We start from the raw sequence: 14,163 nt of genomic DNA, 5'->3' as shown, positions 1-14,163 counted from the left end.
CTATCTGACTATTACCCGGGGCTGTTGCTCTTTCCCCTCCTGCATACGATGCTGCACAGACTGATGGCACAGTAACAGAACTTCTGATGCCACCTGTGCTCCGTAATTGGAAAGAATAGGTTCAGGCTGGAGTATTTGTGTTTTTCTGGAATGCATGGATAGGACACAGATGGGATCACCCAGGACACAGCTGCAAGGCTGGTTCACCTCGGGCACCAGCCTGGCAGTGATTTCAGAATGGTAAGGGGAGTGGCAGGAGGCTTATTTGCTCAGCCATTGTTCAAACAAAAACTAACAAATCCCACAACCCACTAACCTTAAACTCCTTTTTAAAAAAGAATTATTAAAATTATTTTCTCAAAGCTTACATATACTTTCAATAGCGCTGGTCATATTTAAAGTATATTCCTCTCATGGCTATTCACTAAAATAACCAATAAAACTCATGTATTCCTTTTCAGGATAGGCAATCTCAGAGAGACTTTTTGAGATGTGTCTAATGCCCATTCAAGTGCATGCAAAAGTTAGAATAATATTAAGTTAAAAAAAAATCTTGATTTCTTCTCATTATGTGTTAGTATCACACCAGTACAAGCATTCAATATTTTTATTCCCTCACGCACTGAGGTTTTTTTTCAATAAGAATACAATGAAGCTATCAGTAAAAGATGAGAACATAATGAAATTACAATGAACATATTATTTCATAGTATTAGGCTTGTAAAACTTTATTTTTAAACTCTCAGAAAGACTTTTTTCACAACCCACTTAAGTAGAGGAAAGCTAAAACACAGTCCTAACTGACAGAAAACAGGTTGTAGTTCAAAAAGTTCCATTTTGAGTAAAACAATGGAATAACAATGAATCCAACTATGCTACCTATATATCAAATTTCTCTTCACAGATATTGTGTCCGTGTTCTTCATAATCTTCTCTAGTTACTACCATGTCTTCAAAATCATCATTTTCAGAAATGAGCTTCCCACCTTCCCAAGAATAAGTAATAGGGCTGAAAAATGAACAAAGTTATTGTTACTCACCTGTAGGTTTATTTAAAATAGAAGTAAGCAGGGATGATTTCCAAGTCTTTTACTTAGCCATATCTATTTAAAATTTTTTTTTTGATTGCTAAATCAAACCATCCAGCTCGAGACAATGTATGAGGCAAAGTCTGAAATTTTAGCACGGCTATCTGACTTTGTTTTTCATAAAAGCAAGTGCCTCTTTGGAGGCAGGTGTGAAGAGGGCAGGATGTGGTGATGTCTTTGTATTTACTTTGAATGATAATGATTCTTTAATAATATTTAAAAATATTCTTTAATAATACTTTCTAAAAGTACAGATTTTTTTGTAGTTTGAAGACATTTTGTCTCAACTGTATACTCTCTTTCTGCAAAGATGTTACCCCTGCCAGATCCCTGAAGTGCCTACGTTAATAGCGACATGGCAGCATTCAGATTCTGAAAATTCTTCTAAGTAAAAGACTAAACTCTCATCTGGCATACTTACATATCCATTTAATGACAATACAGTCTTGTTTATCTGTTTACGATAAAAAGACTGATCCTGAAAACACTTACTTATATGCTTAGCCAAAGTACAGGGCAAACAGGTGGTCTCTAATTTATTTGGTTTGTCTGATAATGCACTGATTTAAAACATTCTTCTTGTACAATTTTGGTTCACTTGATATTTAAATTAACCCCTTTACTCATCTATCATTTTAATCAGGAAAATAAATCCCTCTTTATAATTTGTTCTGCTAGAAGGACAAAGCTTGTTCTGTACAGTTGAGAACTTACTTTTCAGGAAGAACAACAGAAACATCATAATCAGTTGGAGTAAGACATCGAACTTCAGAATAAACTCGATCTCTGAAGCCTGGAAAAAGGGTGTTTCCTCCAGTTAGAACTATGTTCTTGAAGAAATGAGGCTGCATTTCTGTAGAATAAATAAGTAAATCTGTAGTTAGAGACTGAATATATATTTAAAGGGTTTTTTTTAACAGAAGTAAGAAATATGCATAGAAGAATTTTATGATCATCTAATGATCATATCAGTTATATAGTTTTATTAAGAAATACAAGAAAGTGATCAATTATCCTACGTTCTTTGTGATTTTCAGAATTTGGCTTTGATAACTACTGTTTTCTTATATGATCTATTAAATTTCACATATGCTAACACAATTCCCATTTCAAAAGGGATTTTAAATTATACAATTTTTTAAGAGTACAAAATAATAGCCTCAATGTGGCCATACTTATGTGGTATCATAAAACCTATGACAATCTTCTTTGTAGTAATAACATTAATTACATGTACATCATCTATAAAATGAAAGCTCTAGTATTACTTCTGACAAACAGCAGTCAGAAAGATTTTATACTTTGATGTTTAAATTACTGAGTTTGGCCAGTTTCATTTTTCTCATCAGTTTGATTTTTCTCTTCCAGTGAAGAAGGGAATTTTGAAACACAACTAAAACTAATTTTAAGTATATTCCATCATCAGCGTCCAAGACAGATAGGTCACATTAGAAAAGGATGTTAAGAAGAATTAAGTCCATAGCAATTAATTGAAACAAGAGTAGAAACCAATCAATGAATCGCCACAAAATCTGTTTGCCTACAGGGAATCTTGTAAACAATAAGTTCTAGAGTATATGACGCACGCCAGAAGACAGAGCAGTTCACAACAACTTTGTAACTGGCATATTGAGAGTACTGGCTTCTTAAGACACTTTAGAGGCTTTAAAAGGAAACCAAAAAACCCAAAACCAAAACAACAAAAAAACTCCAAACCAAACCAACATCTCCCCCCCAACTTTTCAAAATACTTTTCGGTTATACCTTCAGGTAAATTCTGTATAGAATAAACAATGGCTTCAGGAATTCCCATCTCCTGAATGCCAATATCCGAAGGATGAAAGAGTATTTCTGGAACTGCAAATCTTTCATTTGCTAGACGAAGTATTTGTTCACCAGTCTTGTATTTTCCACTTAACACCATCTCTTCCCTTGGCTAAATTAAAGACATGAATAGTAGCCACTGCTTAAGACAAGAAATTACATCCTACAGTATTCAGCTAATGTTTTCCATGTACTGCAGAGGTACGCAGTATATTCTACATTAAGTCATATTATCAGCAAATCTTTCAAGAATAATACATACTCTGAACCTTCTACCTATTAGGGTATTTAAATGAAATTCAGAGAGACTTACAAAAAAAGTATCAAATCAGAGAAAACATTTTCCAACTTAACTTTAAAAAAAACCACCAGCAACAATGACATGGATAGGTTGTCTGACAGAGCACAATTACAGAAAACTACAAGTATTAAATAACAGAACATAAAATGCTGTGCTGGATAAATAGTATTTAATTTTCATTTCAACTTCCTAAGGAAAACTTTACCAATTAATGCATAGCACAGAAAGAAGTTACAATACAGCATTAGACTAACCCCTCTACTAAACTTGTGCAGGGGAACAGTCCAAAAAATACTTCAAAAACCATACTATCATTACCTTACAAAATCCTTTTTTGATTGTGCTGAAGTCTGGCAAAACATAATCTACCATTACAGTATTTTCCTCTCCTTTCAATCTGAAAGAAAAGAATGTAAAATACAACAGAATAAAGAACAAGTTCTAAATCCCAACTATTTTATACTGACAAGACTTCCTTTGACTTAACTGGAAAATTTTCTGATTAAGAGTATAGTTTTATTTGTTCGTAGAAATAGATTATTCAGAAGTATCAACTTTTACATTTCGTACCATTGTATACGTACTTGGCAATGTCCATGTCCTTGTAAAAGTCTTGAGAAACATAACACACATCTTCTTTCACTTGGTTAATTACATGCGTTTCATCCATAACATGTAGCTGCCTGTGAAAAACAAAAAACAAAAACACAGAAGTTTTAGAATAATTAAGTCTTAGCATTACCCTTCCAGTTTTCCAGGGGCAATGAGTAACTAAAGCTACTGTCTCGGTATCTAAAACTTGTATGCAATTTACAAAAGCATTCCTGGCCTACTGGAGTTTAATATTTTCCTATTTCACAATTCAATAAACACAAACTTCTACCTGCATTTGCCCAACGTCTTCAAAAGAAGGACAGTTATAGTCTTCCAATTAGCTCTGTTAGCAATGAGCTTCACCTACATAAAGTTCAAAGCTAAAGGATACTAATGAAAAGTTTATCCTATTGAATTTTATTTCTGGTATTGACAGAATCAGTTAGCAAAGTAACTGACGATCTACCGAGACATGTCAGAAAATATGTGAGGACTTGTAGAATTGTGAACATACAGGTGACCTATTTAAAAACTAACAGCCTAATTCTTCAAAGACCTTAAGCTCATGTTAATTCATTTTGAGCTTAAGCTCAAGATGGCAGCTAGCAGATTATAACAGACAAAAATTCCCTTCTCCTTTAAACAGCATTTAATCTAAAATTCACAGAACCAGTAAGAACATCCCCACAAACTTTTAGCTCATTTCATACCAGGTCTGAAGATGACTATCAGCATGCTTTACCTGTAAGAGATTATCTCCTTCAGATGGTTAGTTAAGAGTTTTCCTCCAACGTTAATCCTACAGGAAAGGAGCGACACAAGGAATTCTGTCATTATTAACTTCAGGCCAAACAAACAATTCTTCTAGAAAATACACACTGCAGTTACCTGATGATTGCCTCTTTCTTCTTTTTACTTCTACAATAAGGTACAATGTGTGTGAAAGAGTATCCACTATCCACAATGATACAACATAGCTCAGATGGATTATCCCGGAAATACCTGTGCGCACTAAGAGCTCCAGCTGAAATACATGAAATTTCATTCAATTTTTATATGAATGCACACTTTTAGAATCACATTGATATGAAAGTGTACTTGCTTCATATTTCAAATCCCTTTTTCCAAGACCTCAATACATAATACTACAGCTAACACATGAATTAATTTTGACAGTGGATAAAATTAAGTATTGTATATGCCCCTATCTATTCTTTTTCAATAATTCCAGTCAATGTTCAATTTCCTCTCCTAAAGTCCAAGCAGACTGATAACACCACAATTTATCAATCCAATTCCAGCTATTTTTCAGAAGGGTTGTGATGTTATTTACACATTCCCTGTAAGATACAATACATTTCATTATCGTATTTGCTAATACAAAACCAAACCAAACAAAAAACCACCCCTACCTCCAAAAAAAGGAAAGCTATCAAAAACTTCATGCCAATTTTTGGTAGACTTTCTCAAATGCTATCCTGTTTCAAAATCCATTGTCATCTCTGTCATCCTGACTCTCCTCAAATTTCCTTTAATTATATAGCACGAGACTCTTAAGAATGTAATATAAGAGTGTAGCTGGAATTTCTACAAAAAATGTTTAATCCAGTTAGAGTACATATAGAAGAATATCACTCAAGAGCCAGGAAGGAAAGTAATTTCTTTACTGTCTTTATATATACATGTGCATGTACATGCAGGCATGCATGCATGCTTATTTATTTATTTACAAGCTTAACCTTCAAAATACATACATGGAGACCAGGAGGAGACAGACTCACCATTTACTCTAAGAACTGCTTGGAACTGATATTCTTCAAATAGAATTTCATTCATGGATTCTTGTATTGAACTGAAGTTAAAATAAGGTTCGGTAATAATAATATTGGTATCTACAAAATCCACCTATGAAAAATACATTAAGACTGTCATTACACAAAATTTAGAAATTAATACTCCGTTACCATATTTTGCAGCAGGTGAAGATCACGTAAACTGGAAGCCATGATTACCACTTGCCATATCTGTTTGTAGAAGCTGGACTTAAAAAGTTCTAGTTTTTTTAAAGACTTTATCAAATTAATGAGTGAAAACATAATGGAAGGGAACAGCTTCATAGATATTCTGCTTCTGTTATCATCCTTGCAAATTGTAATCCAACATTTTAAAGAGATACCCATAAAGGAACACTACAATACTCATGTAAGATGCTTTACACTAATCCCGTCAACTACAGAAAGATCAGTCTCTTCAACAGCTCAGCACCTGCATCACAAAATTACTTATCTAATAACCAAAGTTGAAGTGCAGCGCAAATTGGAATCAATAAGTGACCCCTAGTGACCCCTAAAGAGGCCAGCAAAAGATCTTGGGCTTTCCACATTTACTGATATCTCAAACTCCTTTAGAGAGGACTTCAGAGGGTTACTTCAATTGTAACTGCATATGGCCCTAAACACATTACCAGCTGTATCTCTCTGTGGTCTTCACTCATGAAAGAGAATTAAAACCAAATTCTCCTTGAAACCATGACTAAATTGAATCTAGTTCCAAAACTAAAATGAAAGCTAAGTATGAAAAGCCAGCACTGTATCACTGTATATTTTTAAGTACTGACACTAAGGTATTTTGAGGCATTACTTTCATTCTCAGTACCATTCTGCCTCCTAGGTGTTACAAAAACAAAAAAAAAATTCAGAGTATGTAACGTTTTTTTTCTAAAGCAAAAATAAAAGGGAAGGCTTATTACACTTCTTGTGCTAAATCCACTTCATGTGATATGTAAGAAAAATTAAGTATCAGATATTTATATTTTATACATTCAGCTTACTCATAGGCAGAAAATGGTTAGCCAAAGATGGTTACTTAATGTGTATGTCTTTTGGCCTGCTGACCTAGCTCATCACTCTCTTCTACATCAACAGTTTCTTAATCACTAAACCACATTCTATCTGTCTATAAGCATTATTATGTTTTAGCAACTTGAACTGTTAATTATATTCATGTGAATTTCTTAACATACGTGAACTGAACTCAATATGAATACACACAAATGAAAAATTTAAATGTTTTTTAAATTCCTACACCAGAGCTCAAAGCAAAAATTGCATTCAGTTTCCAAAAAAATACATCCCTGTGATTTCTAATTGAAAGCCCTTTCAACGAGAACAGTAAGCTCACCAGTGCTATTTAATATTTGATGTACTTATGTTGATTCCATTAGTCAGTATTTAACCTATACGAAATCTGTAATTAAATAAAGCTCTTACTTGATACATTTCTTTTCCAAAAAGATAATCCCAAACCTGTCTCTGGACATCCCAGTTCACCAAGTAACCCTGTAGGAATTTAGAAAAAAAAATGCATTATTTAGAAAACAAAATCATACTTAAAAAACAATAAATTACTAGAAATCGAAAAATGTCAAGTGATAGACAGACTGGTAATATAAAGAAAAAGAGAGTAAAAATGTCTGAATTCACATTTCTATGCTAAGGAGTGAATGTTACATAGGATAAAGAATGTTACAAATATTCCCCACAAATATGTTAATTACCACCCTACAAAACCAATGTAAACTGTGTTTCCTATTCTCTTCGACAGAAGCCTGTCAGTCTGACCTCGATGCTGAGGAAGGTTATAGATCATCTTGAGTGCCATCATGCAGCACATACAGGACAACCAGGTGATCAGGCCCAGTCACCATGGGTTTATGAAATGCAGGTCCTGCTTGACCAACCTGATCTCCTTCTATGACAAGGTGACCCACTTAGTGGATGAGGGAAAGGCTGCCTAGTGTTCCCCAGGGCTCAGTATTGAGGCCAGTCTGGACAAGGTGATCAAGTGCATTCTCAGTAAGTTTGGGGATGATGCCAAGATGGGTGGAAGTACTGATCTGCTTAAGGGTAGAAAGGCTCTTCAGAAGGATCTGGACAGGCTGTATTGATGGGCCAAGGCCAACTCTATGAGATTCAAGGCCAAGTGCCAGGTCCTGCACTTTGATCACAACAACCCCATGCAATGCTACAGGCTTGGGGAAGAGTAGCTGGAAACCTACCCAGTCGAAGACATCAGGGTGTTGTTCGACAGGCAGCTGAATATGAGGCAGCAGTGTGGCCAGCTGGCAAAGGCGGCCAACAGCATCCTGGCTTGTATGAGAAATAGTGTGGGCAGCGGGGCTAGGGAAGTGATTGTCCCTTTGGACTCGGCACTTGGGAGGCCACATCTTGAACACTGGGTTTAGTTTTGGGCCCCTCACTAGAAGAAAGACATTAAGGTGCTTCAGTGTGTCCAAAGAAGAGCAAGGAAGCTGGTGAAGGGTCTGGAGGACAAGTCCTATGAGGAGTGGCAGAAGGAACTGGGGTTGTTTAGTCTGGAGAAAAGGAGGCTGAGGGGAGACCTTCTTGCTCTCTACAGCTACCTGATAGGAAGTGGTAGCGAGGTAGGCATCACTCTCTTTGCCCAAGAGGGATGTGATAGCAGCATAGGAAACGGCCTCAAGTTGGGCCAGGGGAGGTTTAGCTGGGATCTTAGGAAAGCTTTCATTGCTGGAAGGCTTATGGAGCACTGGAACAGGCTGGCCAGGGAAGCGGTTGAGTCACCGTCCCCGGAGGTGTTCAGAAGATGCGTAGATGTGGTACTTAGGGACACGGTTTAGGGGTGGGCACGGCAGTGTAACGTTTACAGTTAGACTCAATGATCTTCAGGGACTTTTCCCATCAAAATGATTCTATGATTGTTAAACTTCACCCCGCTGAATTTGATTCTTATATCATACTAGATATAACCTTGCACTTGGGGCATATTGTAGGAAAACTGTTCCTTAAAACACCAATTTACGTTTGGCTATAATGTCAACTTCAGGATATCTTACTTACTTTCTGAAAAGGGAGAATATAAAAAAGACCAGAAGGATCTTTAATTTCATCCAGTTGATTTGCCGTAAAGGTTTTCAAGCGTGCAGTCTTTGATCTGAACTGACAGTTGGGAATAACGCTGGAAAAGATCAGAAAGTTTCTTATCCATCATGATATGAGACACATTCATCGCCTTTATGCTGCTTTCTTAAATAGTACACTTTTAGTAATATTTTTTGCTTCTGTGTTTTGGTTTTAATCAATTTACTGGAGCGAGGTATGAGGGAAATTTGTTGATTTCTGACACCTCCAGTCCAGATGAGGGACCTTTTGGAAGAACCAATCAAAACCAACCCTGCACACCGCACTGAGCTACCCCCCTCCCCCGCCGCCAACACAACAGAAAAGCGCTGCGCAGGCCCCGCCACCCTCAGTGACTGAACCCCACCCCGCAAACACCCGTGGGGGAGGGGCTAACGGTCCCGCCGGGAAGGGCAGGGGCGGTCCCGCACGGCAGGGGCGGGGCGGAGCCGGGCCTCTCCGCGGCGAGCGCAGGCGCGGTGGCGGCCCGCCGGCCGGTGCGGGGCTGACGGAGAGGAGGGGCGGCCTCCCGTGCGCCCAGGTGCCGGCGGGGGGGCCAGCTGCGCCGCGCCGGTGCCGGCGGAGCGCTAAGGAGACGCTCGCCCCGCCCTGTCCCCGCCCCCTCCCTTCCCGGGCGCTCACCTGACGTTCGCGTGGCTGTAGCCGATCTTGGCGTTGTAGGCGCCGTTATCCAGCACCAGGGTCGCCATGTTCCCCACGGCGCCACGGCCGCCGCCGTCCCAGTATTGATCCGCCACCGCCGTGGATCTCTATGGTTACCATAGAGCGGAGGAGCAGCGCGCGCGCGCGTTGCCTGCCGGGACGCCGGAGTGCCGCGGGAACCGCCTCTGCCGCGAGACCCTCGCCGCTCACGTGCTGCCGGTGACGCTAGCCAAGCTGTGGAGGCGATTGGCCGGCGGTGACCCGGAAGCTCTCGCCGAAGAGAGCGGGCGGAGGAGTTGCGACGCGGAGTGATCTCGCCGTTCTCTGCGGTCGCAGTGCGCCTGCGCCAAGGGCCTGCTGGGCCGCGCCGCCACCCAGCGGCTCCGGGCGGCGGGAAGGGGCGGCCGGTTGGCAGCCCCAGCGCTGCGGTGGCCGGGGCGGGGCGGGAGTGGGGGTTCGTTCGGCGGGTCGCCTCTTTCCTCCTGGCAGGGGCACAGCCGGCACTAAGCCGTTAGCGCGAGAGCCCGGGACGGGGCGCGTGTGAGGGTAGAGACCGCCCGTCCCGTCCCGTCCCGTCCCGTCCCGTCCCGTCCCGTCCGGCTGCCGCCGCCGCATGGGAGCCCAGCGCCGCGGGGAGAAACGTGATGCCTGAAAGTCACTTCATGTGAGCACCCGCAAAAGCAGCATGGGCCTTCCCTGTGTAACAATCTTACAAAATTAAATAGAAGACCTGTTAAATTCCACTGTCATCATTTTAGTCGTGTTTTAAGTATGCTGTAATTAACAGACTTTTATTATAAATATTATAAAAAACAGTGCTCTTGATATTCAGCTGACACTGACCAGCTGTTGTTTTACTTAGTCTGTGTGGAATACCACACACTTAACAGAATCACAGAACCACAGAACATCCCAGGTTGGAAGGGACCTTGAAAGATCATCTGGTGCAAGAGAAAAAGAGAAGCAGCTCTTCGTGGGAAGGAGAGCTGAGATGAGATGATCTAGCACCCTGTCCAACCGCATCTTGAAAACCTCCAGCAACAGAGACTCCACCACATCTCTGGGGAGGTTGTTCCAGTGATTGATTGTTCTTACTATAAAAATATTCCTTACATCAAGATGAAACCTCTCACTGGTGCTACCTGTACCTGTTGCCCCTTGTCTTCTCCTGAAGAGAGAGCTTCCATCCTCTTTGTGGCTGCCATTTACGTACTAGAATACTGTGATGAGGTTCCCCCATCAGCCTTCTCCAAGGAGAAAAAAAAACTAACTCTTTCAGTCTTTTCTCCTAGGGCAGGTTCTCCAGCCCTTTGATCATCTTCATGGCCTTCATTTGGACTTTCTTCAGTCTGCCCACATCTTTTTTGAATTGTAGGGACCAGAACTGGACACAGTATTCCAGGTGTGGCCTGACAAGCACTGAGCAGAATGGGATGATCACATCTCTGTCTGTACTATTAATACCCCTGTGGATGCAGCCCTGGATCCAATTTGCCTTCGTTGCTGTGGCAGTGCACTGCTGACTCCCATTCAGCTTGTCCACAAGCACCCCCAGGTCCCTTTCAGCAAGGCTGCTCCCCCACCACACAGATCCTAGCCTGCCGTAAACTCTGTGGTTATGTCCTCCCAGGTGCACTTGTCTTTATGATGGACTTTGCTTTATTTATATCTTTTACTACAATCTTTGTTGTTATCCAATAAAATAGGGAGTGAGTTACGGTTTTGTATCTGCATGCAATTGGCTTTCCTGGAAATATCAGACCTTAAAAATCACTGCTGCTCGATATGGTTACTCTTTACTGTAACAAATATCAAATGTCTTTCCATGAGCCGGGATATTCAGCCGAATGAACAGCAATCTGATTTTCGACCAATCCTCTTTACGTGCTTGTCAGTGTCTTAAGGACAGCATCCTTAATCCCCGCTCTAGCAGATACGTTCTTTGGTTCTTGAGGAGAGGTCAAGGGAATTATCAAAAGCCTATTTTTCCAGTTTAGGACCTTCTGGATTCTTCTAGAGAGCCCTGTAAAGTCTTGGTTGTTCTCTATCTTTGCCCACTGACAGCTATAGTAATAGTAAATTTTGTGTTTGTAATTAAAACTCAAAATACACAAAACATAGAATTGTGACAAATGCTTTAGGTGTTCACAGCTACTCTTAAAATCACATAATTGTTGCTTTATCCTTTTATTAACAATATAATGTTCTTAGAAGAATAATTCAGACATAAAAAATCATTCTAGCCATTGCTACCTTTTGCCTTGTAAAAATAAAGGTAAAAGCTAGAATTTATTTAATTACTTTTCTCAATACTAGCTCCAGCTCTCTGAGGCTTCATCTGTTATCATTCAATGACTTGTATTGAATTCAGAGTTACTTTCAGGTTTTGTTTGTTTGTTTGTTTGTTTGTTTAGGACCTACAGGACGTGTGTCAGGCTCTTAACAGTTCACTTGCTTAGATTTATCTGTAGTGGTTGATATACATACATATTTAAAATGTCTGGGAACTGAAGTTGGTGTATTTACTGTCATTGCTAACTGAGGGCAACTCACACACATGTTTATTGCATCTGTTTACATATTCACCCATGTATTGCCATGACACTTTGATAATACTGTCTGTTGTTGTTGGTAGAGTAGCTAACAAAGGCAAAGTCAGTAACATAGCAAGGACACATAAATAAAACTTTGAAGTGTCCACATGGTAGCAAACCTTGTACATTGCCCCTACAATAGCTTAGAATTGACATTTTGTGATGCTCTTTAACTTTGAATAATGGTCCCTCAGACTACTTAAGCCTTGCACGTCTGCAAGATAGAGCATTAACTTTTGCATTGTCTATATGAAGGCATGCTGAATTTTTCATTCTGCAAGTATGAACGAAAGCATTCATTGAAACCAAATTGGATCTTGTTAGGTCACATTTTATTTGTTCTTTTTCCACATTTCCTACCATTTTATTGAATGGGAAAAACAACTTTTTTTTTTTGTTAGTTCTGTGACGTTCATGTTTCTGAATTCACTTAGGCTCTAGTTATGTTTTTGATTTTTTTTTTCTCTCAACTCCATTCCAGCTTTTACAGTTAAGGGATCCACATGACCACAGGAAAAGTCAAACTCCATCTGCACACTCTATACAAAGCTGCTTATTTGCTCTGCTCTGCAGGAACGTGCAGCCTCAGAAAGACTGAATGGTGCCAATTATAGAATTTGCAGGTTGTTTAGAGCATCCAAATAAAATTATCCTTGAGGAAGAAGTTAGTGCATTTTTTGACCCTGACACGAGGGGGCGTTATCCTGGGTTTAGCATGCATGAAACTGAACCTCATGCACCTTTCTTTATCTAGGTGATGGTGATGGATGTGATGACTGCCTCATGATAACAGGTACGTTCTGTTGAATGGAAAGAGTTCACAAATAGGCCTTAGAAATTACCTGTGATAAATATAAGCCAAAATTATTCTTTGTGATTATTTTCGTATCCTGGATACACTCACGAGTGGGATTCTTTTTGGTGACATGAGTGCCAGCTGCTCTGTAAGGGGGGGAAGCCAGGAGCTCTGGGGGATACTGTGGCCAGCAGGGCTGGACCTTGCTAGCCAGGGCCTGTCCCACCACCCCCAGCCAAGGAGCAAAGTAGGCAGGCGTGGGAAGGCAGCCCAGAGCCCAGGCCATCAGGCTAGTGTGAGATGATGAAGCAGGTCCAAGGTCAAGCACAGAAGTCAATCCTTAGGTCAGGATCAGGTCTAGGGGGTCAGGGATCACCAGGGAGGTCCATGGTGACCACGCAGGTCTGAAGTCTGAAGTCAAGATGGAAAGTTGGTGAGTCAGTGTCCAGATTAGCAAGACCCAGATCAGTGGGACTCATGGCAATACATGTGATGATCTGCCACTCTAGCCACCCCTTCTTTTCTTCTCCTGTGACATAGTTTTTCCTCACTGGGTGAGGAGTCATTTTGGTAAATCAAGAGCAAAGAGCCTTAGTTGCTAGATGAAGGAATCCAACATAGCAATGTTTATTAAGTGCAAAGCAGTCAGGAAGGCTAAGCCACTCTTTCCTCTTTGTGGTTATCATATTATGGTGACAGCTGATGACAGTCTTAGAATTTTCTTCATAAATGGTTTGCCTCCTTTGTTCAGAGCAGCAGACAGTCTTTAGGACTTTGTATCAAGCACCATTTTCACAGACAGGTGGTCTAACTAGCAGGAACATGCTATCAGAAATTCATCTGCCTGCAAACATGGGACTGTCATTTGGAGAATCAGTCCAAAGTCTTAATAAACATAGTCTGGGGATATCCTGATATTAATTAGTGTGAGGCTCTAAAAAGAAGTGTCAATACTCTGCTAAACCCAAGGGATAAGATGGCCTCCTTATCACATGTCCTTCTAATTCCCCGGAGTGGGAGGTTAATCTGTGCATTTTCCTCCATTCCTCCATTCAGTGTGCACCAGGAGATGGGGGAGAACATAAGGTCACGATTCAGAGCAACCGTGCTGGACAGGAGTATTTCTGGTTTCCATTTTGATGTCAGTGAAGAGCCTCTGGACTTTCCCTTTTCTGCCAGAGCTATGCTTGCAGGACACTTGAAGGGAAACACACAGCATGGGTCCTGGTCTCCTTGCCCCTCTTATTTTCCTTCTTGATGAGAACCTGATCCATCATTACAATGAACATTGTTTCTCCAAGATACTGCTAGAATTTGTTCTAGGTGAGAAAATTGAACTTAAAACATAAATAAACAATTTAACTTC

General features: G+C 40.3%; 1 protein-coding gene across 1 annotated transcript; it reads right to left on the bottom strand.

Moving 5' to 3' along the window:
• Positions 1-680: 680 nt before the first annotated feature.
• Positions 681-10,130, bottom strand: ACTR6 (actin related protein 6). The gene is made up of 11 exons (XM_086750874.1): positions 9,387-10,130; positions 8,685-8,802; positions 7,077-7,145; positions 5,589-5,712; positions 4,696-4,831; positions 4,550-4,606; positions 3,798-3,896; positions 3,532-3,610; positions 2,853-3,024; positions 1,803-1,941; positions 681-1,009 (listed from the first exon to the last, which is right to left on the bottom strand). The coding sequence occupies exons 1-11, from the start codon at positions 9,452-9,454 to the stop codon at positions 880-882; spliced, it is 1,191 nt and encodes a 396-aa protein (XP_086607000.1). The 5' UTR covers positions 9,455-10,130; the 3' UTR covers positions 681-879.
• Positions 10,131-14,163: the final 4,033 nt, after the last annotated feature.

The sequence above is a fragment of the Chlamydotis macqueenii genome, chromosome 1 (genome assembly GCF_036417535.1).
Source record: "Chlamydotis macqueenii isolate bChlMac1 chromosome 1, bChlMac1.mat, whole genome shotgun sequence".
NCBI classification, from domain to species: domain Eukaryota; kingdom Metazoa; phylum Chordata; class Aves; order Otidiformes; family Otididae; genus Chlamydotis; species Chlamydotis macqueenii.
Note: the sequence above shows the minus strand (reverse complement) of the source record. Positions and strands in the feature narration are given on the sequence as shown.

Coding starts and splice junctions, on each gene's coding strand:
- ACTR6 (XM_086750874.1), bottom strand. CDS start 9,454: ATGGCGACCCTGGTGCTGGATAACGGCGCCTACAACGCCAAGATCGGC. Junction 7,146..8,684: donor ATATTCTCCCTTTTCAGAAA/GTAAGTAAGATA, acceptor AAATTCCTACAG/GGTTACTTGGTGAACTGGGA. Junction 3,611..3,797: donor AAGGACATGGACATTGCCAA/GTACGTATACAA, acceptor CTTTTCTTTCAG/ATTGAAAGGAGAGGAAAATA.